Below are 23,117 nucleotides of genomic sequence, written 5' to 3' on the forward strand. Positions count from 1 at the left end.
CTCCGTAATTTTTGCTTTCAAATTTCTGTCAATTTCTAACTTTTCAACTGTTGGTATAAAAAAATAAAACGAGAACTTTTAGTTCAAGTTATGAACAATGAGCGCGCATGTATCCAAATAAATCCCAAGAAAAGATGCCGGCTTGACTGTCTTTATTCATTAATCGTAAACAAATTACAATAACAACGACAGTAAACGTAACAATTTGTATTTATAGGTTATAAATAATATTAACAAGATAAATAATCATGGTAAGTAATTTTAACTAAAATATTAATTTTCATGATATAAAAACAAGATTAAAAATTTTTTCAGAAAAATATTTTTCATTTTTGTTTTCAAAATTAAAAATGAAAAAAATAAATATTGATATAGTCATTTTAAATGGAAAATAAATTTTTAATTCACATAACCGGGATTAATAAATTTTGAAGCTAAATTTTAATTATCAATTTTTCTTATTACACTAATTACTTAGTGATGTAATGAAATTTGATGTCATAAATGAAGAACTTGAAGATCCTTATGTGCATTGTTTTATTGATATTTATTTATTTTTTTTTTTTCAAGTATATGAATTGTTGGAGATGATATTTTTTCACTATTCTTGATAAATGAGTGCTTAAAATATAATCATGCACCACTCTGAAAAAATTTCTGAGGTTCATTTTAAAAAAAGTGAACTATAGCTAGTATAACTTGCTCTGCCTCATTGGCACTTGCTAATTTTCCTTTGTGATAAATTGATAAATGAATGATTTCTAAATATTTTTTCATTTTTAGGCTCGTAATGCTGAAAAGGCTATGACAACATTAGCTCGTTGGAGAGCAGCACAAAATACAGATGGATTTAAAAAGGAACCAGAGCGAAGGCCTTACTTAGCATCTGAATGTCGGGATTTAAGGAAGGCAGAAAAATGGAGATTACAAATAATTCGAGAAGTTGCCAAAAAAGTTGCACAAATTCAAAATGCTGGTCTTGGTGAATTTCGAATTCGTGATCTTAATGATGAAATAAACAAATTGTTAAGAGAAAAAAAACATTGGGAAGCGCAAATCAAAGAACTTGGAGGTCCAGATTATTCCAGAGTTGGACCACGCATGCTAGATCATGAAGGACGTGAAGTAATTATTTATTTATTTTTTCTTTAATTCGTATGTACTCTAAACAGTAATTAATAAAAATTAAAATCACTCAGGTACCTGGAAATCGTGGGTACAAGTATTTTGGAGCAGCCAAAGAGTTACCAGGAGTACGAGAATTATTCGAACAAGAACCACCAGCACCCCCTAAAAAAACACGAGCTGAATTAATGAAGGACATTGACGCTGACTACTATGGATACAGAGACGATGATGATGGAATTCTTGAACCATTAGAGCGCGAAACTGAGTCCAGTAAGCGTGATGTTAAGATCAGTAGTTGGGTTTATCATGAAAGTAAAGATGATGAAGAAAATGAAATAGAAATAACTGCGCAACGCTCAATACCTAGTCAAGAAGAAATTAAAGAAGCAATAATAAACAGGAAAAAACAAGAACTGCTAGAAAAATATGTTTTATAAGTATGATTTTTTATTCAATAAAAAAAAGTGTATACTAAATTATCGTCATTCATTAATTGCGATAAAATAATCAATGCAAAATTTATTTTGATGAACGTTGTTTATCTAACATTCAAGTTTTCCAATTGAAGTTTTAACTTATTCTGACTTTCGATCAAATGTTGGTGTTTTTCAACTTTTTTGTTCTTTAAAATAAATTTTCTGCCATTTTTTATAAAAAAAAAAAGCTCTGGAATAGGTCGTCCTCTGCCATGGATTTTTTAATCCTGATTCTAGAAATCTTTGATTAAGCAGTGAAGTCAAAGTTATTGCGACTACACTGTAATGAGTTTCTACACGGACTATAACTTACCATTATTAGTTACGCTATGGTGTATGTCACCAAACGTTTCCATAATTCAAAAGACAAATTGGTAAAAAATACTCAACATGATTTTTAATGCTAATTTATGGGATTAACTATCGTAGATTTATTCATTTTTGCAATACCGAAATACATTTTTTTTGTTTACAAAATGCGACAAATGTAATATTAATTAGTTAATAATAACATTGATTACGGTAGTTTTATGTTTGTTTTATTTTGTGCAGTAGACAAATTTCAATTAAATAACATTGAAAGAGTGCTTTAGAAAAAACGTGGACAAAAATCCAACATTGTTCCATTAACATATTTAACCAACAACAATCGATATGATTGGCTCTTCAAACTTTTATAATTTTTTTTTTTTTTTTCGTTATCATCGTACCTATTTAACAACAAAAGATTGACAAAAAAACTCTATCTGACAATAGAGAAATAATTAATAATAATGGAATTAATATTTTTAAGTGTGGGTTTAAAAAAATTTGCGATTAAATTAGTTAGAAATAGATCATCTTTACACTTATAATTAAAATACGAGGATCTAATTGAGATCCTAATATTCGAAATTGTTCTTAGCAATATTACCTTTAGATAAATTACGTTATTTAATCACATTTATTTTTAGTAAAAATGTAGACAATTCATTTCTTGTTGACTAATATTACTAATTTGCGAGGGCATTTTTAATTATTTCATCAATTGAATGGTTTATTTCGATTTTTAGTAATCAGGCAATGTTTCTGAACGTTTTTATCAATGTTATTTACTAAATATCGAAAGAAATAAAACAACAATATGATAATTAATTTATTCTAAATTTTGGTAAATAATAAATATATAATTTTTAATATTTATGAATTTGTAATTACTGAAATTTTCACAGCATTCGTTTCTTGTTTCTGGCAATACATTACCGTGATATCATACTATTTTCCAATACATTTAATATTATCATTATTATTAGTATTATTATTAGTTTTATTAAAATTATCATTTTAATCAATATTATTATCATTATCATTATAATTAAGATTATTATTACAATTCGAATTATTATATAAATTATTATTATTATTATTTTCTTATTAATTTACTTATTTTTCTGCTCTGAATATGTCATTGATTAATCATTTCTCAAGATTAAATGTTTCATATAACTGTAGCCAAATAGTATCACAATCTGCATTTATGAGGTGCAAGATGTGAATTGTGCGTCGTTGAGTGTTATGTACTAAATTGCAACGTACTGCAATTAGCACGTTTCAAAATATGTTTATTATTATTTTTTTTTTTTTTCGAATTTTACTTCTTCTCGAAGCAGAAATTCAGATCAATAAATATTATTAAATTAATACTGAAACAACTGTACTTTTTTATTTCTCAATGATTGAATGTTGTGATATTGTGCTGAATTAAAATCACAATGAACAAGCATTTATCAGAGGATCAAAGGCACAAAAAGTAAAATTGAAAAAGTGAAAATTGTTATTGGCATCAGGCACAAATGGATAGAAAATGAGAAAAAAGATAGTAGTATTTGTGCTATTATGAATTAAATTCAATTTGGCGAGTGAATTTATCTTTTTACAATTCATAATATAATATTATTCACATGATAAAAAGTTTATTTGTTGCCTTTGCCGACTTTTTAAAAACAAATAATTATGTCATTTTATGACAAATTGTTAAAACTCTAATGCTGCCCACAGCCAAAATATTTTATTGACACAAAAAGTCACGATATATTCTTCATTAAAAAGTTCACGACAATTTAAATTTATTAACTCCAAGACTTTTTTGGGCAGTAAAAAATTCTGCATAAAGATATTATATCGCAAACAATATTTTAGTTTCTAAAACTCACCGTTTTAGAACTCTATCATCATTTTCTTCATCGTAATATCGACGAATTTCGTAACAATCAGACGAATAATCAATCGTCACACCTGGAATGACTATTTCCAGTTAAATAAATTTATCCATAAATTGCCAAATTTTAGAGAAATTTATGGACGTAAAAGTGAGTGCCAACGTTGCACTTGAGTTGGTTGCCTTGCAATCCGCATTTCATTCCAATGCTGTAACTCTTCAGGCCCAGAACTGTTTAATCCAAGACAAAGCCAACCAATCATTTCACGGCCTTTTTTACCCATCGCTGAACGACGGCGATTATATACTGATACAAAAAGTGTAACATCCCCTAGCTGAAACAAAGCAACCTGAAATATAAAAGTTTCCTTGTAAAGTGGATTTGGTTGTGCTCGTCTCAGTCCAGTTTTACATCGACCCATTTCATGACTATTACTGTCAACTAATGTTAATTTAACATATGTATCTGGTGGTTTTGTATCATTACCACCACCACCACGAAAATGTGAGCCCTTTATTATTTCTACCGAAAGACGACCGGTAGTACCATTATAAGCAAGACCGATAAGTATTTCAGCTATGCTTCCACCCTTCATACTACTACCGTAAGGAGGTATTGTTGGAGATGCATACGACTGTACAGACTGTTGAGATCCGGTTGAGTCACTTCGAGTTAAACTCGTAGTCGTACCCCACTCTTGGACCTATTAATTTCAATAATTTTTATCGTTACAAACAGTTTACTTGAATGCTATAATGATAATAATAATTATTAATATTAAATTAATAAATTAAATTACCGGCGAAGAGAGTGGAGGCTGTAGAGGCAGACAAAGTGTGGTTTCTAATTGAAGATTGATTTGATCAAAACAAACTCTAGCTTCACCTAAAAGTCGTTCTCGACGCATTCTACCACCCCAGAGATAAACTCTCAACCTTACGCCCATTGCATTAACATCTTCAGGATTAACTCGAGGTAATAAAAAACTTTCCATATATTGTGGTGATGTACCTTGACGAACTCGTGTTTTACGTCTCTGCTTCTTTGACGGAAGCAAAACAAGACGAACTTGACTTCCCCCGATACCTGCTGGATAATTTCGTCCTTGAAGAACTTGAACCTGAAGAAATTGATTTAATTTGACTCAATTAACATCCATTATATTTTTCTAAGAACATATTCACAATAAACAGTTAACCAACCGTCATTTCTCGCATTGGTGCGTCATACAAAAATGCCACTTCTAAGCTTCCTATTTCTTCAATTAATCCACCAAGTGTTGGTGCTATTTCGCTCGATGGACTACAAAGTTCTTCAATAACTTTATCAGATTCTGGTGTTTCCATTAAAATATTTGAAGATCCGACTTCAACCACACACTGAAATTAAATAAATAATATAGTTAATTATCGTTAATCAATTACTATATTCATTTTTAATCATACCTCTTGTTGATCTGAAGGATGTTCTTCATTACAATTATTGGAAGTATTACCAGCATCTATAAAGAAAATTTTTTTTAAATATGTTTCAGTTTAAATAAAATATATCTTAATATTTGTTCATTACTTACCAACAAAAGTTGATCCATCTTCAGTCTGAATCGTGAGAATATTCGGAGGATGTGTCGAATGAGAGTTTTGTAATCGGCGGAATGCGTCTTCTTCTGAATCAGAACTTGTTTCTGGATCCGAAAATGTAAAGATTTTGTCTAGAAAAAAAAAGGCATTTTTTAATTGATTTATCAGAAAGTATTTGTGTTTGTGATAATAGTATTTAAATAGTTGATACAATACCTAAATTTTTGGTAATCGGAGGTGTTGTAAAATCCGAACAATGAGTTGTATCATTTAATGGTACACAGATTCCACCAAAAACCGTCTGCGAAACGGGTGTAAAAGTCCATTTTCGTGTTAGATATAAAAAGAGTACCAAGAGAAGAGTAACGAAACCGGCTACTGCTCCAAGAAAAGCAGTCACTCCCACCGAACCTACGATTTATTCAATTTTTATAGTTAATAATATTTTATCTATAATTGAATGATTAATTTAAAAATAGAAAAAAAAAAGAAATTAGCGGAATTGATTTTCTTTTATTGTTATTCATGTCATAAACATAATTTGTAGAGCTCAATGAATTAAAACGAGGTCATTGAAGGGAGTGGATGTATGAATAAAGAACAATCTATATATGTATTGCGTAACATATATGTGCATTCGCGAATCTTCCAAGTGTTTATGTATGAGTGCAGTATAAAATATTAAATATATATACATACATAACTTTAAAAAAAATATGGAGCGATATCTATTAGTTCTGGACGGCGAATATATAAAAAAATTATACATGTCAATGAGTAATTATTTAATGTTTACATAATTAATGATTGTTTGATATGTGTTATAAGACCTTGAAAATATAATGGAAGGTTTTACATCGACGGACAGTAAGGTGTATGAAATAATTGATGACTAAAGTGGACTTACCCGATAAGAAATGGTCTGATCCGGTGAGAATCATTATTGTTGGGTATCTTTATTTTCACTAAATTACTTCACGGCTGGAAAGTAGCCATTATCGGATAACGAACACATTATCCGACACTAACAGACATCAGTTGTCAGGTTTGTTTGATTACAAACGTGGTTATACGCCAAATAATACGTGGGCGGGGGTATAAAGCACTCTGTTGCTCACCTGGACGTGTTCACAAGGGTTTAAATCTGTAATACGCTTGCGTGTCACCCCCTTTTAAAGGATAATGTGCGCAAGTTTTTACCCGCAATTTTATTATAACCCGCTTAATTTAACAGAGAAATTTAAGGAAATAAAGTACAACTTTATTAAATCAGAATTTTTTTATAGTATTGAAATTAGCAGACATCTGTAAATTGTTTTCAGATGATGAGAGATTTTTATAAAGAAAAAAGTTAATAAAACTTGCATTAATGTTTTTTTCGATTTTTTACACGTGCAAATTTTCAATAAAAAATTACGTCGATCGCCGTCAAGCCAGTCAAAATCGGTCAATTTGTTCAAGAGATATCGCGAACAAAAGAAAACCGGAAAAAGTGTTTTTTCGGAATAACTCCAAATTTTTCCTAGTTTTATCAATTTAAACTTGAAGATTCTTCATGAGACTAAAAAAATTTAAATTAGATTTTCTGTGAAATCTGTCAGAGGTGGTCACATATCAGCTGTCTCAAACATTTGACTAAAAATTTCTGAAATACAGACTGAAAAATTTTTTCTTCCTTATTTTACTCTTATCATTTCACGTCCCCAATACTTCCCTTACTCGTTGATCCTTATTAACCTCAGGCATGTCTAATTATTTTCAGTTGAATTGTCTTCATTATATGTTTTTTACAGGATTAAATGATTCATATATCACAAAATAACTAACAAAAGAATTAGTTTTTTAGTAATTTTGTTTAACGTGAATCATATATCTCAAATTTCTTAAATCTAGATGGCAAGTTTATTGACTTGAGTAAAAAAAAATTTTAATTTATGCTTCACCTGATATTCTCTGTCAAAATAAATATAAAAAACTGAAAAATATAAATATTTAATGAACAAATAAAAAAAATAAAGATCTGAAAAAAATCATCTTCAGATTTTTGAGAAATGAAAACAAAAAACTTCTTTTTTTGTGTTTCTCATCATTTTTGATTTTAATATTCCGGACCAAAATTTTCAAAAAAACAAAAAAATAAGGATATTCAATAAATAAATAAGAAAATAAAAAATCCGAGATAAATAATCTTTAGATTCTTGAAAAATTAAAACATGACATTTTTTTGATTTCGATTTTGATTATTTTTCACTTTGATATCCGGCTCCAAAATTTTCAAAAAAATCAAAAATGAAGGATATCTAACGATCCGCCTATCAAATTTAAAATAAAAAAAATATCACCTTTAGATTTTTCAAAGACAAAAAGGTGACTTTTTTTTTTAATAATAATCATTTTACTCGCAGATATACGTCCCAGAATGCCCTAAGCCAAAATTTAAAAAACTTACTGAAATCATCTTTTTAGAATCCAAAAATAAACTTAATTTGAAAATTTCATATTCATAAACTGATAGGAAACACGGTGAGAGTTTCCCAAAATTTAATTTTTAATTTAAAAAATTTTTTATTAGTAAAAAAAAAATTTCGTTTATTGTCACCTGTACGTAAGTCAACGACAAACAATTTATAATTTGGTAAACTTGAAAAACTTAATTTCGCTTGTAGATATCCCTATCTGAAATTTTATTTTGTCTGCTGTCCGTTAACTTCAGGGTCATTGCGTTGTTTGGGACAAATATATTTTTTTTTTATCCTTTTTTTCTTACTAAAATTTATAACACAGAATAACTTATTTCATTAAAAAAAAAAAAAAAAAAGCCGAAAACTGTTTTATAAAAATTCTTAACAGGCGAGACCATCTTTTTCTCGCTTTGCTCTCACGGAGTTCAACGAAACTATCTCTGTCGCACTCCCAACAGCAGATCAATTGCAGTTTCGATTGGTTTCACGAAACGAATGAAATTTTTGAAAAAAACGCTTTGTGATGAAATAGTTTATTAAATTATCTATTTTCTCTAAAAACGTTTTTTCAAAATTTCCATTCGTTTCGCTAAACCGATTGAAACTGCAATCACTGGTCTCGCCTGTTAATAAAAAATGTATATTCAATAATAAAAAGTAATGTATGTTGAATTTGTATTATATAAATTAAATAACTTCTATAAAATTATTTATTTAAAAATAAAGTTTTTATCAGATGCAACTTTTGAAAAATCTATGTATACAGTCAACGCTCTCTGTATTTGACTCACCCGTACAGGACCATTCTCTGTATTTGACTCGTCCTTGTCCATAAGAGCTGTGTAAAATCGTCAAATACAGAGGAAGAATGTGGTCAAATACAGAGAGCGGTCAAATACAGAGAGGTCCAATACAGAGAGCGTCGACTGTACAAGTAAGGTAAAAGCCCCAATAGATAATCACGTACCAGTATATGATCACTCCATGTATCTGTATATCTATATTCACAAATATAGGTATACAAATACATGGAGTGATCATATACTGGTACATGATCATCTATTGGGGCTTTTACCTTATATACAATTATATGTGTATAAAGAAAATCTCTGTGTACATTCAGTGGAGTCTCTATAACTTCAACTCTAGGTGTTTTAAATTTTTGGAACGATATTAGATAATTAGAGAACTCTTGACAATAGACGAGTCCCTCTACTACATGTTAATGAAAATTGATAAGGAATTAACGTTAGCGAACGGAGAAGTGTAGAGACTCTACAATATCTATATATGTATACAAAACTATACATGTGCATAAAAATAATAAGATTCAATGGCGTACAAAAATAACCGCAAGAACATACATTTTATTTATAAGATTAGCTTAACATTTTTAATGATAAAAAATATGAGTGATTAAAATATTTTCTTTTTTTTTTAAGTATTTCATATTTCTATGAATTAAAATTGTCCATATGGGTTGCTAACAATTAAATCCTAATAAATTATAGATGTAAAAATTATAACCTTACTCAAAAAAGAAAACATTTGACTGCTGATAATATAACATATAAAAATAGTGATAACAATGTAAGTACATTCAATCATTATATTTTTTAACATAATAATATTATTAAGTTGAAAATTAATTAGTTATTTTTATATTACTTCTTTATATTAATAAAAATATATATTTTCAACAGGAGAAATATCAACATGACTTACATGATGATGTTGCGGTTAAGACCTTACAGGATTATAAAACTCTACAACTGGAATAAATGTTTATATAATTTAAATAATAGACTTTACTGTAATGCCGATAAAAAATTTAATGATTACAAACTGGCAAAACTTAATCGACAGGCAAAAAGAAATGCTTTTAGAGCGCGACTAGCCCAAAATATACGAGCAACAAAAGCAAAAATGGAAGAAATAATTGAAAGAGAAAATATTTGGACAATACCGAATTTCCTTTGTATTGGCAGAATAATGACAACACCATATATAAGTTATTTAATAGTCTACTCACATAATTATCATGTTCGATATATATTTATTTATTCCTATACTATAGTATTTTTTTAAGCAAGCAATAGCATATAATATAAAATTATTTTTTTAGGTCGCACTGTGGCTTTTAGGGTTTGCCGGGTTCACTGATTTAGTTGATGGTTGGGTGGCTAGGACTTGGAGTTCCCAAGCGTCCAAGTTGGGTAGCTTTTTGGACCCTATGGCTGATAAATTACTAGTTGGAACACTATTTTTATCATTAACATGGGTTGAATTGATTCCTTTATCTTTGACGTGTCTCGTGGTGATGCGTGATGTTTTGCTGATTGGCGCTGCATCGTATATTCGATATAGATCATTGCCAGCACCAGTAAGAATTTTTTTTCGTAAATGCTTTGGTGGTATTTTAATTTTTATTGCTTAATAAAATATAAAACTGTCTTACTGTTTTTTTGCAGAAAACTTTAGGGAGGTACTTCGACCCTAGTCATGCAACAGTTCAACTAGCCCCTACATTCATAAGCAAATTAAATACTGCTGTTCAATTATCACTTGTTGGTGGTACTTTAGCAGCACCAGTGTTTCATTTTATAGACCATCCTATTTTACAAGGATTATGTTATCTTACAGCAATAACGACAGTAGCTGGTGGTATTAGTTATTTAATGTCTAAAAATACGTATAAATTATTATCGAAAAAACCATTAAATAATGGATCATCGTCTTCGTAATAATTATTTAAGTTGTTATTGTTGTTGTATATTTTTGATAAAGAAAATAAAATAAATATTTGATTTAATTATTTATTATAAATAACTTTTATCTCTATTCTATTATAAAATTATTTATGTATAATATGGATTAGGTGGTTTATACAATTCATATGCAGATTCTTCCTCGAAAACGGCGTCTTGTTCAATACCAATATAATCAATTTCTAGTCTAAATGGACCAGGAACTTGATCAGAAAGTGTGATACTAAAGGAACTCATATTATGTACAGGTGCTGGACCTTGAATATCTTGAACTCTACCTTTACTTGACAATAAAAATTTTGAAAATGGTATCTTTACATACTGCCAGTACGGACCACCTCTCGTATATAATACAAAATTAAATAGATCATTCCACATAATATCAAAAGTAGTTTTGGGGTGAAGATTGAGCGTATAAGTGCGCCCATCACCACGGATCCTCATAGCAAGATGAGTAAATCCAGACCATGGTAATACATCTTGTACATGAAACGCTTTTTTCATTATTCGTGTTCTCATGTTACAATAACCACCGACTTTTTGTTTACCATCCTTTATAGGCCTTGTGTCCATTACACCGGAAAATAATCCCGTGCCATTTGGAGTTAGTTCTAATCTAAAAAAAAAATTGTTCTCATTAAAAAGTTAAATATTTTCTCCCCCATTGGCTCAATTGTCATACTTTGTATAAAAATATAGTAAATAATAATAAAAATTTAAACACATACGAAGCAGTTGAATATCCTAAATTATAATCTTTATCTGATGTCACAGTCCACTTATAAATTTCATCTGGATCTCCATTAAATCTCCATTGAATATCAACTTCACCTGGTCGTTGACACAAAGGTGGATCCATGCGGAAATTTTCCTTTGTTTCTTCTTTTAATAATTTTAATTCATGAATAAAATCAGTACATGCTTTTTTTACTTCTCCTACAGTTGTTGTTGGTTCTTCCTCCCTTTTTGGATCATATAAAAAAGGAAATCCTCCCTTTCTATTAGTTTCGTAAAAATTATTCACTTTACAAGTTGTATGAAATTTTTTACAGTTTAATTTTTTAATCACATTCAACGACCTTATTAAATGAGTTGTCATTTTGATTTTTTAATTTTAAAATTAATTCATGACAAGTTATAAAAGTCATATACTTTTAAAGGTTATTATGCTAAAAGGTAAACACTTTATTTTTTTTTTTTTTTTCAAACTGTAAAATGTTGAATAAGTAAATAACTTAATTATCGATTATTGATAAAAAAAATAGAATTCTTGGATTTTCCGTCATTTCATATATCGGTCATTCCGCTGTATTTTTATCAAAAAAGTACTAAAAAAGTATCTGTTTTTTCTTTACAAAAAGATATAAAATAAAAAAATAAAAAAATCCAAGTAACCGATATGATTGTTTATGATTTTCGAAAATTAAAAAAAATTTTGTTGTAAATTTAAAAATTAAAAAAAAAATTTTGTAACGTATTTAGTGTGCGCGGTTGCAAAATATTTTAATACTTTTAATGAAATTCGTAAAATATATTTACTAGACTTTAAAAAAATTGAAATACACAATGACGCACACCAAGTACGTTCCAAAAATTTTTTTTTAATTTTTAAATTTACAACAAAATTTTTTTTAATTTCCGAAAATCATAAACAATCATATCGGTTACTTGGATTTTTTTATTTTTTTATTTTATATCTTTTTGTAAAGAAAAAAACAAATTTTTTTTCTTAATAGTCTTATGAACGTGGACTTGGCGCGATTTTTTTACAGTTAAACTGTTTTTGTTCAGATTTTAGTATTTTTTGTAATTATAATTTACAATTGGTACCAACTTAAATCTCGCGTTGGCTGCATTTTTTATAGCAAACTATCCTCTTAAAGCTACAGTTTATGTAAAAATAATTCCAGCGCATCCTGGCGGGTGTAGTTGCAAGCTGTGAAATATCTTTTTTTAACTGTAGTTTCCCATCTAATGAAGGATTACTATGCATTCTCTAATTATTTAGTCTGTGGCAGATCACTTTGCCCATCGAAAAAAAGTCAGGATCGAAATTTTTGCGTTGCTATAGTTTGTGCTGATTAAATTTAGTAATTTCAAGTAGATTAATTGTTATAAGTGAATATAATTAATTAATAACAGTAAAATAAAGTATTAATTACTGTTATAATATACAATTTAGGAAAAAAAAGTACTGTAGAATTAAATAAAATTTTGTAACCTCAAAATACCGTTCTGCTTACAGTAAACATAGTCGGTAGTCTGGCGCTCCGATGACAACGATTTGAACGGAACTTGGCGCCAGATTCTACCGAATCTGTGGATATTACACATATGTACACACGAGTTAATATTATGTTAAGAACGTATAAGTCACGAACACGTGGCGGTTAACTATTAACTAAAAAAAACATTTTTCATTTTCATTTTTCATGCTAACCGTTCATTCGCATCAGTATGATTTGTTATGGTTTTAAATCAGTGTTAACAGATTGAGGAATTATAAAATTTATAAGTCCGATTATATCATTTTTAATAAAGTAAAGAGTAGATATACAATTAAATAAGTAACGTTCAAAATTAATGTTATTTTTATTTATTTACTCAAGTCGGTTATTGTATTTATGTATCAGTCAAAAAATAACAATAAATCATGACGCAATACTTAAAATTTTTCATAATTAATTTATTATTAATTTCAATTGATTATTTATCTGTAAGTGGGATGAATAATGAAAGTAAGTTTATAGCAACAAATGAATGGCAGACTGTAAAGAAAGGTAAATTTTTTCTATTGACAGTATAATTTTATAATAGTTTTAAAAATATTAAAAAATTTGTATTTATTTTGATAGGCCAGCCAATACCTAGTGGGCTTCATATTAGATATAATTTTGAAACAAAAGTAACAGAAGCTAAATTAATGGATAAAGATGAGAATGACAATAAATCACCCAGTTCATTAGCGATTCACCCAGAAGCATTAGTAAATGATGAAGATGATATTTCAGTTCATAATAATGAACAGCATAGTAAACTAAAAATATCTCTAGAAGAATTAAAAACACGCCTAAAAAAAATAAAAACAGATGCTAACAATAATATGAATCAGGTAGTGGCTGTATTATGATTATGAAAAATAATTTTATTTATTATTAACTTGCAAGTTCATAAACATTAATAATTTAATTTTAGGCTGAAGATACCGAAAAAAAATATCGCAGCTACGAAGAGTTAAAGGATGAATTGAAATCTATTGATATGAATATTACAACTGACTCAGAAATAATGATTGATCTTTTTGAACGTTTCAAAATATATGACCATTCATTAACTAGTGGAGCTCTTCAAAGTACTGAGGTTGAAGATATTTTGCAGATATTTAATGATTTAGAATATTTACTTCATCAAATAGACATTGGACAATTATTTGCTGATATGGAAGGGTATGTATTCCTTTTTTCTTTTTTATTTAAAATCTTACATTATTAATAAATCATATAAATTCTATAGGATGTCAAAAATAATTTCACCATGCTTGAATACAACAAATGACGATTTAAAAATAGAAGCATTAAGAGTACTTGGAACTGCTGTACAATTAAATCCAAAAGTTCAACAAAAAGCTTTAAATAATGATTTAGTACAAAAGCTTTTACATTTATTATCAGTAAATAATAAACCATTAGTACGATCAAGATGTTTATTTGCGTTAGGAGCATTAATAAGACAATTCCCCTCAGCACAAAAGGCATTTATTGATCACGGAGGACTAGAAATATTTGGAAAAATTTTAGAAAACGATTTGTTGCAAACTCAATTTAGAGCAATTAAGCTGATCACTGATTTAGCAATAGAAAGAGAACTTATAAATAAGACTGAAGATGAAGGACTTCGCTTGAGAAAAGTTCAAGAGTATAAAAAAACTAATTTCGAACAAAAACTGATATTACATAATTATTGTAAATATTTATCGAGTATTGTACAAAAAAATTTTATACATGATGATATTTCTCTCGATTCTTCGATGGAAATGAATGAGTTTCTTCAGGTAGTACTCGAAAATATGATTGTTTTATGTCCTGTTTGTAAAGATGAATTTCGTAATCATGAGCATAGACTTTCTACAACATTTAGTGAAATAATTAATTACTATAATAAAATGAAAAATTCTAAAATTTGGCAAGAAAATGAAATGCTTGAGAATAATTTAGAACAACTATCAAAATTACAAAAACTAATTTTTGAAGATTTTCATGATGAACTATAATTTGCTATAAAAATCTCATCTAATGTAAATATGATTTTAAAAAATTCTTATTGAGTTAAAACACTACGTCGTTATAACACTCTAATTGTACATAAAAGTAAAAAGTCTTACAAATTATTTTTCAAGTTGTGATTATAATACATTTTATTTACAAATCAATTTTACAAATGTATATTTGACTGTAAGCATTGAATTATAATTTACTTATAAATTATCACTTATTTTTACAACTTAATTAGTAACTACTTACATTTAAGAAAAAAAAATTAAATCCTTATTTTTTTTAGATTGTGAAAATGTACTCTTAAACAAATCATTTTTTGTTTTTTTATTTGAGACAGTATCAACAGTTTATATTATCCCAATAATACTATAGATAAACCTGTTATCTTATTTACTTGGACTACAAAAAAAGATCAAAAACAGTGATTAATGCTAAATTTTCTTTGTCCAAAAATATAATCATTTATTAATATTTCTTTTTTTAATATTCAATTGATTTGTAGAGTGCTAATTTCCTCCAGTACAATGTATCACTGGTTTTAGTGATAAGTTCATTGATATAAACTATGCAAGTAATTAACAATATATTGTGATTAATTGAGAAATTATTATCTCGAAAAATAAACAACAGATATTTTTTACTATCAAATATTTCATTTTATATACTAAATTATTTCAAAAAATTTTACATTGATCTTAATTCGTTGCGTAGAAAAAAATTTTTTTTTTTAAATATAAGAATTTTAATCTCAATGGAATAATTATATTTCTTCTATATTTATATATAAGTAAAGAGATATTAAAAAATGATACAAAATTATGCAACGAAAATCAGTATTTCTAGATATAACTTTGAATAATAAAATTTAATTTAAATAATAATTTCAAAATCTTAGAAAATAAACTCATGAGTAAGACTTCTATAAAAAAAATAGATCATCTTATACTCTCTTTTTTAGCTGACCATCAGTGGTAATTTTAAATATATCTGAGATGATATTAGCTTATGTAATCAAATTTTGATTACTTTTAATTCACTTAACTTTTTTTTTTCAATCACAAATTATCGTCAATATTGCCATTATACTAATACCACTAAGTAAAGCGCCTAATTGTTTACAAGATTCTATTGGATTAGATTCTTTGAGCAATTCTGGTAAAATAGTAACTAATCCAATATGTAAAAAGCCTCCTGCAGTAAACGGTAAAATCCAACTGGTTCGGGATTCTATAATATAAAAGAAATTTATAGAATTAACATAAATTATGTATGATGTATCTTTTTAATTTTTTATGATAATCAAATTAATTTTATTCATAAGTATAAAGCTAATTTAACCCTTTAGAGTCAGAAGATCTTGAAACGTCTACGCGTGAGAGTAGTGGGGAGAACGCAAATCCATAGTAAGACCCAAGAGTGGGGTTTCAAAGTCTAACTCTAAAGGGTTAAAAAAAAAAGAAAATTTTTTTCGTAAATTTTAATTAGAAAAATAAATTCAATTAGTAGGAAAACTTTTTTTTAAATTTATGCACAGTAAAAAATTTGATAATTACTTAATTTGATCCAATGAAAATTTATTGTGCTAATAGTTTCAATAATTTTAGTGAAAAACGTTAATGAATCAAATTAATTGGAACACTGTATCATATGACTATACCTTTTAGTATTATACACCGCTCTATACAGTATTGAAAAAGTTTCTTTATCCATAAGAACTAAATTAATTTGATAATATATTTTTGATTATAAATTTATCAAGTTATCTCACCAACTCCACTACCAGAACACAACACCGCAATAAGTGCTCCGAAAATTCCTCCAGTAGCAGTTATAAGTTGTGCTCGTGCAGCATCCCATTTATTAAATCCACTTTTAAGAAGAATAGCAAAGTCGCCAACTTCATGAGGTATTTCATGAATTAATATTGCAAATGTTGTAAGTGCACCAAGTCTAAATGAAACTAAAAAAGACCCACCAACAGCGAGTCCGTGAGTAAAGTTATCAATGCAGTTGGCTAAAAGATTTAAATAACCACTGATATGTTTAGATTTTTCTTTCACCGTTAATTTATCTGGAATTTTCCCATTTAACGTCAAATTATTTGACACATAGTCTGTTGATACTGCTGTTTTAATGATATTATTTTTGACAATTTTATTCAATAATTTATTTGGCTTTACTGAATCAACCAATTTTTCTCTCTGCATATCACTTTTATCTTGTAGCTCACTATAAACATTCGGTTTTATGCCATTTGTTTTTAAATTCACAGAAGTTAAGCTGTCATAATCATTCTTTTCAGAAGAAGTTGAGTCTACATTTGTCAATAAAGTCTTTTTTACTTCGATCTTTCTATTAACAGCAAAACAATTATTATTGTCGGTTCCACAGTTATTGTCAACTCCTTCACATTCTTGGTTCTTTGCCTTCACCCAATCAATATCTTGATCCTCATCTATTTCTTGTTCATCGGCTCCCATAAATAATTTTTCAGCAATAATGAACACTAAAAAACCGGTAAGAACCCACAGCCCACAAACCATTGATGGATGTCCACTAGTTGAATCTGTAAATAATAACCGTTGTTAGTTTACAGCAAAATTAAAATTATAATGTATCGCAAACTAAATTTTTAATGTATTTTATTAGTCTTACAAGCAAGTGATCTATTGATACGAGATAACCCACAAATAAAAAAAAGCCGCTATTAAAATGTCCTTGAAATAATTTTAAATCTGATAAATCTATTTATATGTAATTGACTTTATAACATTTTATTAACTAATAATAAATAATTGACCCGGGAAAGAAGAAATTCCAAGAATTCAATAGTTCAAAGTCTTACTGCTACTCAAATTTATTATTTTATATAACAATCTCAATGTGATTCTTAAAAAATTATCGGCTTGACAGAATTAGAATCTTGAGATCATTTAAAGAGTTTGAAATTATATAGATAATAGAGTTCAATCTCCGTTAAATGGATAAGTATTCACAGCTACTTTAACAAAGAACTTTTTAATGGTGACAAGTATATAGCCCGTAATCATTAACATTAGTCATTCTGAAAAATCGGGTGGAAATTTCCAGTAATTGTATTGTCAATCGTTGATTGTTTTTTCCCTCTGATAATCGAATAAAGAAATAAAATTATTATTATTAATGCCTCGTACTTTTTTATGCCAAAATGAATTCCGTTTCTTAATTTATACATGAGTTTATAAAATAGATAATTATCTATTCACCGGCACAAAAAAAAAAAAAAAAGTTGTCAATACTTTTGACGGGACCCATATATCTTTATGTATTTCGACCCGCAGAATCCGAATTTGAGGTCAGTTTGACCCGTACACCGTCAAATTTTCGAGAAAACTTTGAAAAACCGAAAAAAATGACGAATGATCTGTCTTCAGTGTCCAACAATGATCTGCCATTATATTGATATCCCACTTTCCTTGATAACGATTTTCCATTACACTAATGTCTTGATGGAATCTTTCGCCTTGCTCTTCACTGTAATCGCCAAGATTTTCAGGAAAGTGTGAAAGGTGAGAATCTAAATAGTGCAATTTTGAATTCATCAAGCAACCCAAAGTATCATAGTTGTACAACAACTCTTCAACTAGATTCACGTAATTCTCACTTTTCGTATTCTCTAAAAAGTTTTGTGATACTTCTTTGAAGCTTGCCCATGCTGCTCTCTCATTTTCGTTCATTTTATATTCGAAATTATCGTCCTGAAATAAAGTCCGAATTTGGGGTCCATCAAAAATTCCTTTTTTCAATTTTGCATCACTTATAGCTGGAAAGTTTCCCCCCAAATATTTGAAACAGTTGCCATCCTTGTCTAAAGCTTTGACAAACTGCTTCATAAGACCAAGCTTGATGTAAAGTGGCGGTAGTAAGTACTTGGAAGGATCAATTAGAGGTTCTCGGGTAACATTGTGAGAACCAGGATTCAATTTCGTTCTCGATGGGCATTCTTTGTTAAGATAGTGATTTTTTCGATCGCGACTGTCCCACAAACATAAAAAGCAGAGATATTTTGTGAACCCTGATTGTTGGCCTAACAGTAGTGTTGCAAGAGGATTCCACCAAGACACAGGTGTAATTAAAATAATATCAAAAAAAGTAGAATTAACTAAAATTTTTTGAGGATTTAGGTCAAAAAATTTAAAATTTATATTCCACAGATCGGATAACATGTTAAAGATTTTTTATTTTTATTTAAAAATTGATTTTTATCATAACGGACTTGATTTATTTTGATTTTCAGTGGTTTTTTGCCATTTATTTAGATTTTTAGAGATGTCTGAGCCATATAAATTCTAGATTTATATTCGGCGGATTGAAATACATGAGAATCATGATTGATCTAATTTTATACAATTTTATTTAACACAATATCTGGAATTTTTTGCTTTTTTTTGCAATTTTTCGGGGTTTTTTGGAATTTACTTAAACTTTTAATGGTTTATGGTCTAAATAAACTTCAGATAAGTATTAACCGGGCCAAAATACATAAAAATCATGCTTAGTTTAAGTCACAAAAAAATTTTAAATCATTTTAAATCGCCTAGAACAGCCGATTTTCGTCATTTTTTTTTTTTGGTTTTTTAAAGTTTTCTCTAAAATTTGACGGTGTACGGGTCAAACTGACCTCAAATTCGGATTCAGCGGTTCGAAATACATAAAGATATATGGGTCCCGTCAAAAGTACTGACAACTTTTTTTTTTCTTTGTGTGCCGGTGTAATGAATCTTACTACTATTTAATGATTTGTTTTGCCAAGCCTCTGGAAGTAAATGTAGAAAGACATCTCCTAATAGACCACCAACAGCAAAACTCAATAGCATCTTTAAGGTTTTAGCACCAGCTGTAATAAAAAATTAATTATTTTTTTGAAATATCAACGTATATTATTAATAGTTTTATGACTAAATAATTAGAATAATTAATCTGATGTAATTGATAAAATATTGCATCACGCAGTTTGAAGTAAAAATATTAATGAAATATGATATTTATCAATCATCTACTGAACAGAAAGAAATTATTTGTTTTAACAGAATCTAGCATTTACATTGTAATCATATTCGCAATAAAAATACAATGCATTATACGATTGATTGTAGAATCAATTTATGCATGCCAGTTGAAAAATTGTTTTAGTTTAATAAATTAAACACGCATTGAATACAATAGCTCTAGAATAAACTTCAACAAATATCCATAAAGCGAATACATTCGAGTCCTTCTTTTATCAACACGTCCAGATATTGTGTTGTATAAAATAAAAATATGGAAATAAAATATAAAAAAAAAATGATAAATCTTTATTAAATTTATTATCAAAGTAAGCATTGAATTTATCTAAGAGGAATAAATGGCAATAATGCAGTAATTTAAAACTCATCTCTCTTTTACGCAGCAAAGCGGAAAAGATAGTACTCATACACGAGTACATTAACTGTCATTCTGCCAACATATTTTTTTCTTTTTATAATATTATTAGTACAATTTATTTCCAAGACAAAGCATCGTAAATTAAATGTATAGCGTATAATTCATACTCTGCTTTATTCTATAAACACTCTGGTATTTTCATTGTATCATCATCAGTAATTATATTGGATGACTGATAAATAATTAAACTCGAATTTTATATATATATATATATATATATATATATATAGCATATATATATATATATATATATATATATATACTATCTATGATGCTTATAGAAAACAAAAAGTTTGTCGAGATATAAAAAATAAATAAATTGATGATAAGACATGTTTATCGCAATGTGACTTTTATATCAAGATTAAGTATTTTTTTATGTATTCAAAAATGTTTCTTAATCTATAATTACCATATCTTTTAATAACGAACAAAAAATTTTACCAAATTTTATTTAAAGTCAAAATTCTAATTGTTTTTTTATTTATTAATTATACCACACATGGATGGATGTTCATGTGTAATACATATGGATACAAAAGTGAATACTGACCTCGTACAAAGTACTTATACTTTTAACTTTTTTTTTTGTATCAACTAAATTCATTTAAATGAATTCAATAGTTTATATGCTCAAAGAACATTAAGACAATAATATTCTTGATATTTGAATACATAAACTTAAATTGACAAAAAAAAAAAACGTTTTTTTTATTTCATACTAAAAAATACTAAAAAAGCAATTGCTATTATTGTTGTATTTTGTTCTTTAAAATATAAAACAAATATAAAAAATAAATACGCACGTCCATGTTTAAGATCAGCTCCTTCATCAATAGGAATAATAAAAAGTGGGAAGACACCCGACAGGCCGACCATGGCACTTCCAAGGAGAGAAAATATCCAGGGCTGATATTCAAAATAATCAGTAACATTGTTCCAAGACTCCCAAATTTCATTAGTGACTATTTGATAGAGTACATCCATACTGGTAGAGTTGTCTTTACACTCAATCATTATTTTATTATTACAAAAATAATAATAAATTATATTAATAAGTTTATGTATATAAATCTAGCAAATAATACTCTTTCGTTACTATTAATCTATGCTATATTACACCATCGTAATTGAAGCCTTGTTGTGAATTGGAGTAGATAAATTAAAAAATAATAAAACTATACAAGTTTTTTTGTTATTTGTACAGAACATACACTTTCTCCGTTTATAGATATCACAGATCATATGAATGTGGAAAAAATTTTAATTAAAAATTTATGCACGTCCCTTGTATACAAAAGTTGTTGTCCTTGACACTGGGCACTGTTTGCTTTGTTTGGATTTTGAATTTTATCTTTTCTTATTTAATTATAACTATATACAAAACAGTGCAATGTTTTGTCATTGATACAAATATTTTTTCTAACAACTATTACTACTAGACGATTTAGTTTAAATAAATGAGTTATTATGAAATAATTAATTAAAATTTAAGAAATCTTTTTAAGTGCTGATTGTTCGGCGACCACACTTATAGGCGACCGACTAGCCTACACTGAGGACTGAGTTCGGTACGCAAAGTTAAAACATCGGTAGAGTGATTGATGCAAAGACTCTTCTATTATTCCATTTTGTCTTTCATAAAACGATTGCGATGATTCAAGTCTACTGACCGATTATTCAGTCAGATTCTTTTTGGTTCAGATAACTAACTGACGTATAATAAATAGGCTCTGTATATCACAAGTGATACAATCGCCTGTATTTACTGAATGAGATTTCACTTATTACTTATGCTATGAACTCGGATGCACTGAAGAACACTGATGCACGCTATTATCATGTTGCTGTTTTTATATCAACTAACTGCAGTCACGTCGTAGGTGCGCAAAAATAGATGCGCAATACAACTATGAGATAATAAAAATTATTTATTTGCTAATTACTCTAGATTGTAAGAGGAAAACTATTTTATACTAAGAAATTTTCTGAATAATATAAAATAATTCGTAGCAAAGAAGCCGACAAAAGTCAAAACGAAGATAAAAACCAGATTTTAAAAGAAAATTTAGTTATGATTATTTTACAAAGGAGAAAAAGAAAAATGGAAAATAATTGTCGATAGAGGCGCTAGTTTTATGTTGACATTTCAAACATTCTTAGGCAAATTTTTTTTTTTATTTCTTAAAAATAAATTTATTATATTCCGATTACAATCGATATATTTTGAATTATATTAAATGAATACAATGTTGTAATTAATAATTTGTGATATTTCATATGAAAAATAATTGAATGATATCTTTATGTGTTTATCGATTATTGAAGATAAATATTTTTGTACTGATAGCATGCTGATTATAATCGACTTTTAATTATTTTTTATTTATGTCAAAGAGTTGTTTATTGTTTGGATAGAACTTAAAAAATTTTATCGTCAGCTGGTAAAATTTGGATATTGGCATTTGATTATTGGCGCGGCGAAATGACCTTACTTTCTTTTCACACATAGATTATGAGTATATATGTATATATATGACATGAATTTCAAGGCCGAAAATTTAAATAAATTATTTTGATTATGATGATTTATTAAATTTTTACAGCGTTGATAATCACTTATAGCGTTAAAAAATCAATTTTATACCTTAATCTACATTATTCTCATAATGGGTATTGTTTTTTTTTAATTCCATTTTTAAAAAATATAACAAGCAATTCCCCTTATTTTTCGATCCTTTCTTAATAAGATTAAATAAGTTTTT

At 27.8% G+C, this 23,117-nt stretch overlaps 6 protein-coding genes across 7 annotated transcripts; 3 read left to right on the forward strand and 3 right to left on the reverse strand.

The window, feature by feature from the left end:
- The first annotated feature begins 117 nt into the window (after positions 1 to 117).
- LOC123271457 (pre-mRNA-splicing factor ISY1 homolog) lies at positions 118 to 1,604 on the forward strand. Its single transcript, XM_044737799.1, has 3 exons — positions 118 to 251; positions 784 to 1,125; positions 1,200 to 1,604. The coding sequence occupies exons 1-3, from the start codon at positions 249 to 251 to the stop codon at positions 1,563 to 1,565; spliced, it is 711 nt and encodes a 236-aa protein (XP_044593734.1). The 5' UTR covers positions 118 to 248; the 3' UTR covers positions 1,566 to 1,604.
- Positions 1,605 to 2,011: 407 nt separating this feature from the next.
- Positions 2,012 to 6,532, reverse strand: LOC123271413 (synaptotagmin-14). Its single transcript, XM_044737735.1, has 7 exons — positions 6,290 to 6,532; positions 5,599 to 5,793; positions 5,376 to 5,513; positions 5,248 to 5,303; positions 5,005 to 5,181; positions 4,602 to 4,922; positions 2,012 to 4,505 (listed from the first exon to the last, which is right to left on the reverse strand). The coding sequence occupies exons 1-7, from the start codon at positions 6,321 to 6,323 to the stop codon at positions 3,939 to 3,941; spliced, it is 1,488 nt and encodes a 495-aa protein (XP_044593670.1). The 5' UTR covers positions 6,324 to 6,532; the 3' UTR covers positions 2,012 to 3,938.
- Positions 6,533 to 9,233: 2,701 nt separating this feature from the next.
- On the forward strand, positions 9,234 to 10,656 carry LOC123271451 (probable cardiolipin synthase (CMP-forming)). Its single transcript, XM_044737787.1, has 4 exons — positions 9,234 to 9,434; positions 9,548 to 9,887; positions 9,970 to 10,227; positions 10,316 to 10,656. Coding segments are annotated over exons 1-4 (873 nt in total). The 5' UTR covers positions 9,234 to 9,432; the 3' UTR covers positions 10,589 to 10,656.
- On the reverse strand, positions 10,647 to 11,802 carry LOC123271442 (complex I intermediate-associated protein 30, mitochondrial). The gene is made up of 2 exons (XM_044737774.1): positions 11,341 to 11,802; positions 10,647 to 11,228 (listed from the first exon to the last, which is right to left on the reverse strand). The coding sequence occupies exons 1-2, from the start codon at positions 11,709 to 11,711 to the stop codon at positions 10,703 to 10,705; spliced, it is 897 nt and encodes a 298-aa protein (XP_044593709.1). The 5' UTR covers positions 11,712 to 11,802; the 3' UTR covers positions 10,647 to 10,702.
- Positions 11,803 to 12,873: 1,071 nt separating this feature from the next.
- LOC123271423 (nucleotide exchange factor Sil1) lies at positions 12,874 to 15,817 on the forward strand. The gene is made up of 4 exons (XM_044737745.1): positions 12,874 to 13,392; positions 13,468 to 13,724; positions 13,808 to 14,058; positions 14,126 to 15,817. Exons 1-4 carry the CDS (start codon positions 13,266 to 13,268, stop codon positions 14,880 to 14,882), a joined length of 1,392 nt encoding a protein of 463 aa, XP_044593680.1. The 5' UTR covers positions 12,874 to 13,265; the 3' UTR covers positions 14,883 to 15,817.
- Positions 15,323 to 22,241, reverse strand: LOC123271432 (zinc transporter ZIP13 homolog). 2 transcript variants are annotated; one of them, XM_044737758.1, is made up of 4 exons: positions 21,159 to 22,237; positions 19,652 to 19,762; positions 16,655 to 17,452; positions 15,323 to 16,113 (listed from the first exon to the last, which is right to left on the reverse strand). In XM_044737758.1, exons 1-4 carry the CDS (start codon positions 21,367 to 21,369, stop codon positions 15,938 to 15,940), a joined length of 1,296 nt encoding a protein of 431 aa, XP_044593693.1. In that variant the 5' UTR covers positions 21,370 to 22,237; the 3' UTR covers positions 15,323 to 15,937. The 2 variants fall into 2 exon arrangements, with proteins under 2 accessions (XP_044593693.1, XP_044593703.1); XM_044737768.1 differs by lacking the exon at positions 19,652 to 19,762 and having other exon boundaries at positions 21,159 to 22,241.
- Positions 22,242 to 23,117: the final 876 nt, after the last annotated feature.

Source organism: Cotesia glomerata, linkage group LG1 (assembly GCF_020080835.1).
Source record: "Cotesia glomerata isolate CgM1 linkage group LG1, MPM_Cglom_v2.3, whole genome shotgun sequence".
Taxonomy (NCBI): Eukaryota; Metazoa; Arthropoda; class Insecta; order Hymenoptera; family Braconidae; genus Cotesia; species Cotesia glomerata.

Bases quoted from the DNA above. Each gene is read 5' to 3' on its own strand.
- LOC123271457 (XM_044737799.1), top strand. The intron at 1,126-1,199 runs GTAATTATTTAT...AAAATCACTCAG, and splicing joins TAGATCATGAAGGACGTGAA to GTACCTGGAAATCGTGGGTA.
- LOC123271413 (XM_044737735.1), bottom strand. From the start codon at position 6,323: ATGATTCTCACCGGATCAGACCATTTCTTATCGG. The intron at 5,182-5,247 runs GTATGATTAAAA...ATTTAATTTCAG, and splicing joins ATCCTTCAGATCAACAAGAG to TGTGTGGTTGAAGTCGGATC. The intron at 4,923-5,004 runs GTTGGTTAACTG...CAATTTCTTCAG, and splicing joins CACCAATGCGAGAAATGACG to GTTCAAGTTCTTCAAGGACG.
- LOC123271451 (XM_044737787.1), top strand. The intron at 9,888-9,969 runs GTTCGATATATA...TTATTTTTTTAG, and splicing joins TCTACTCACATAATTATCAT to GTCGCACTGTGGCTTTTAGG. The intron at 10,228-10,315 runs GTAAGAATTTTT...GTTTTTTTGCAG, and splicing joins ATAGATCATTGCCAGCACCA to AAAACTTTAGGGAGGTACTT.
- LOC123271442 (XM_044737774.1), bottom strand. From the start codon at position 11,711: ATGACAACTCATTTAATAAGGTCGTTGAATGTGATTAAAAAATTAAAC. The intron at 11,229-11,340 runs GTATGTGTTTAA...TTTTTTTTTTAG, and splicing joins TTAGGATATTCAACTGCTTC to ATTAGAACTAACTCCAAATG.
- LOC123271423 (XM_044737745.1), top strand. From the start codon at position 13,266: ATGACGCAATACTTAAAATTTTTCATAATTAATTTATTATTAATTTCA. The intron at 13,725-13,807 runs GTAGTGGCTGTA...ATTTAATTTTAG, and splicing joins CTAACAATAATATGAATCAG to GCTGAAGATACCGAAAAAAA. The intron at 14,059-14,125 runs GTATGTATTCCT...TAAATTCTATAG, and splicing joins TTATTTGCTGATATGGAAGG to GATGTCAAAAATAATTTCAC.
- LOC123271432 (XM_044737758.1), bottom strand. From the start codon at position 21,369: ATGATTGAGTGTAAAGACAACTCTACCAGTATGGATGTACTCTATCAA. The intron at 19,763-21,158 runs GTGCGTATTTAT...TTTTTATTACAG, and splicing joins AGCTGATCTTAAACATGGAC to CTGGTGCTAAAACCTTAAAG. The intron at 16,114-16,654 runs GTGAGATAACTT...TTTATATTATAG, and splicing joins GTGTTCTGGTAGTGGAGTTG to AATCCCGAACCAGTTGGATT.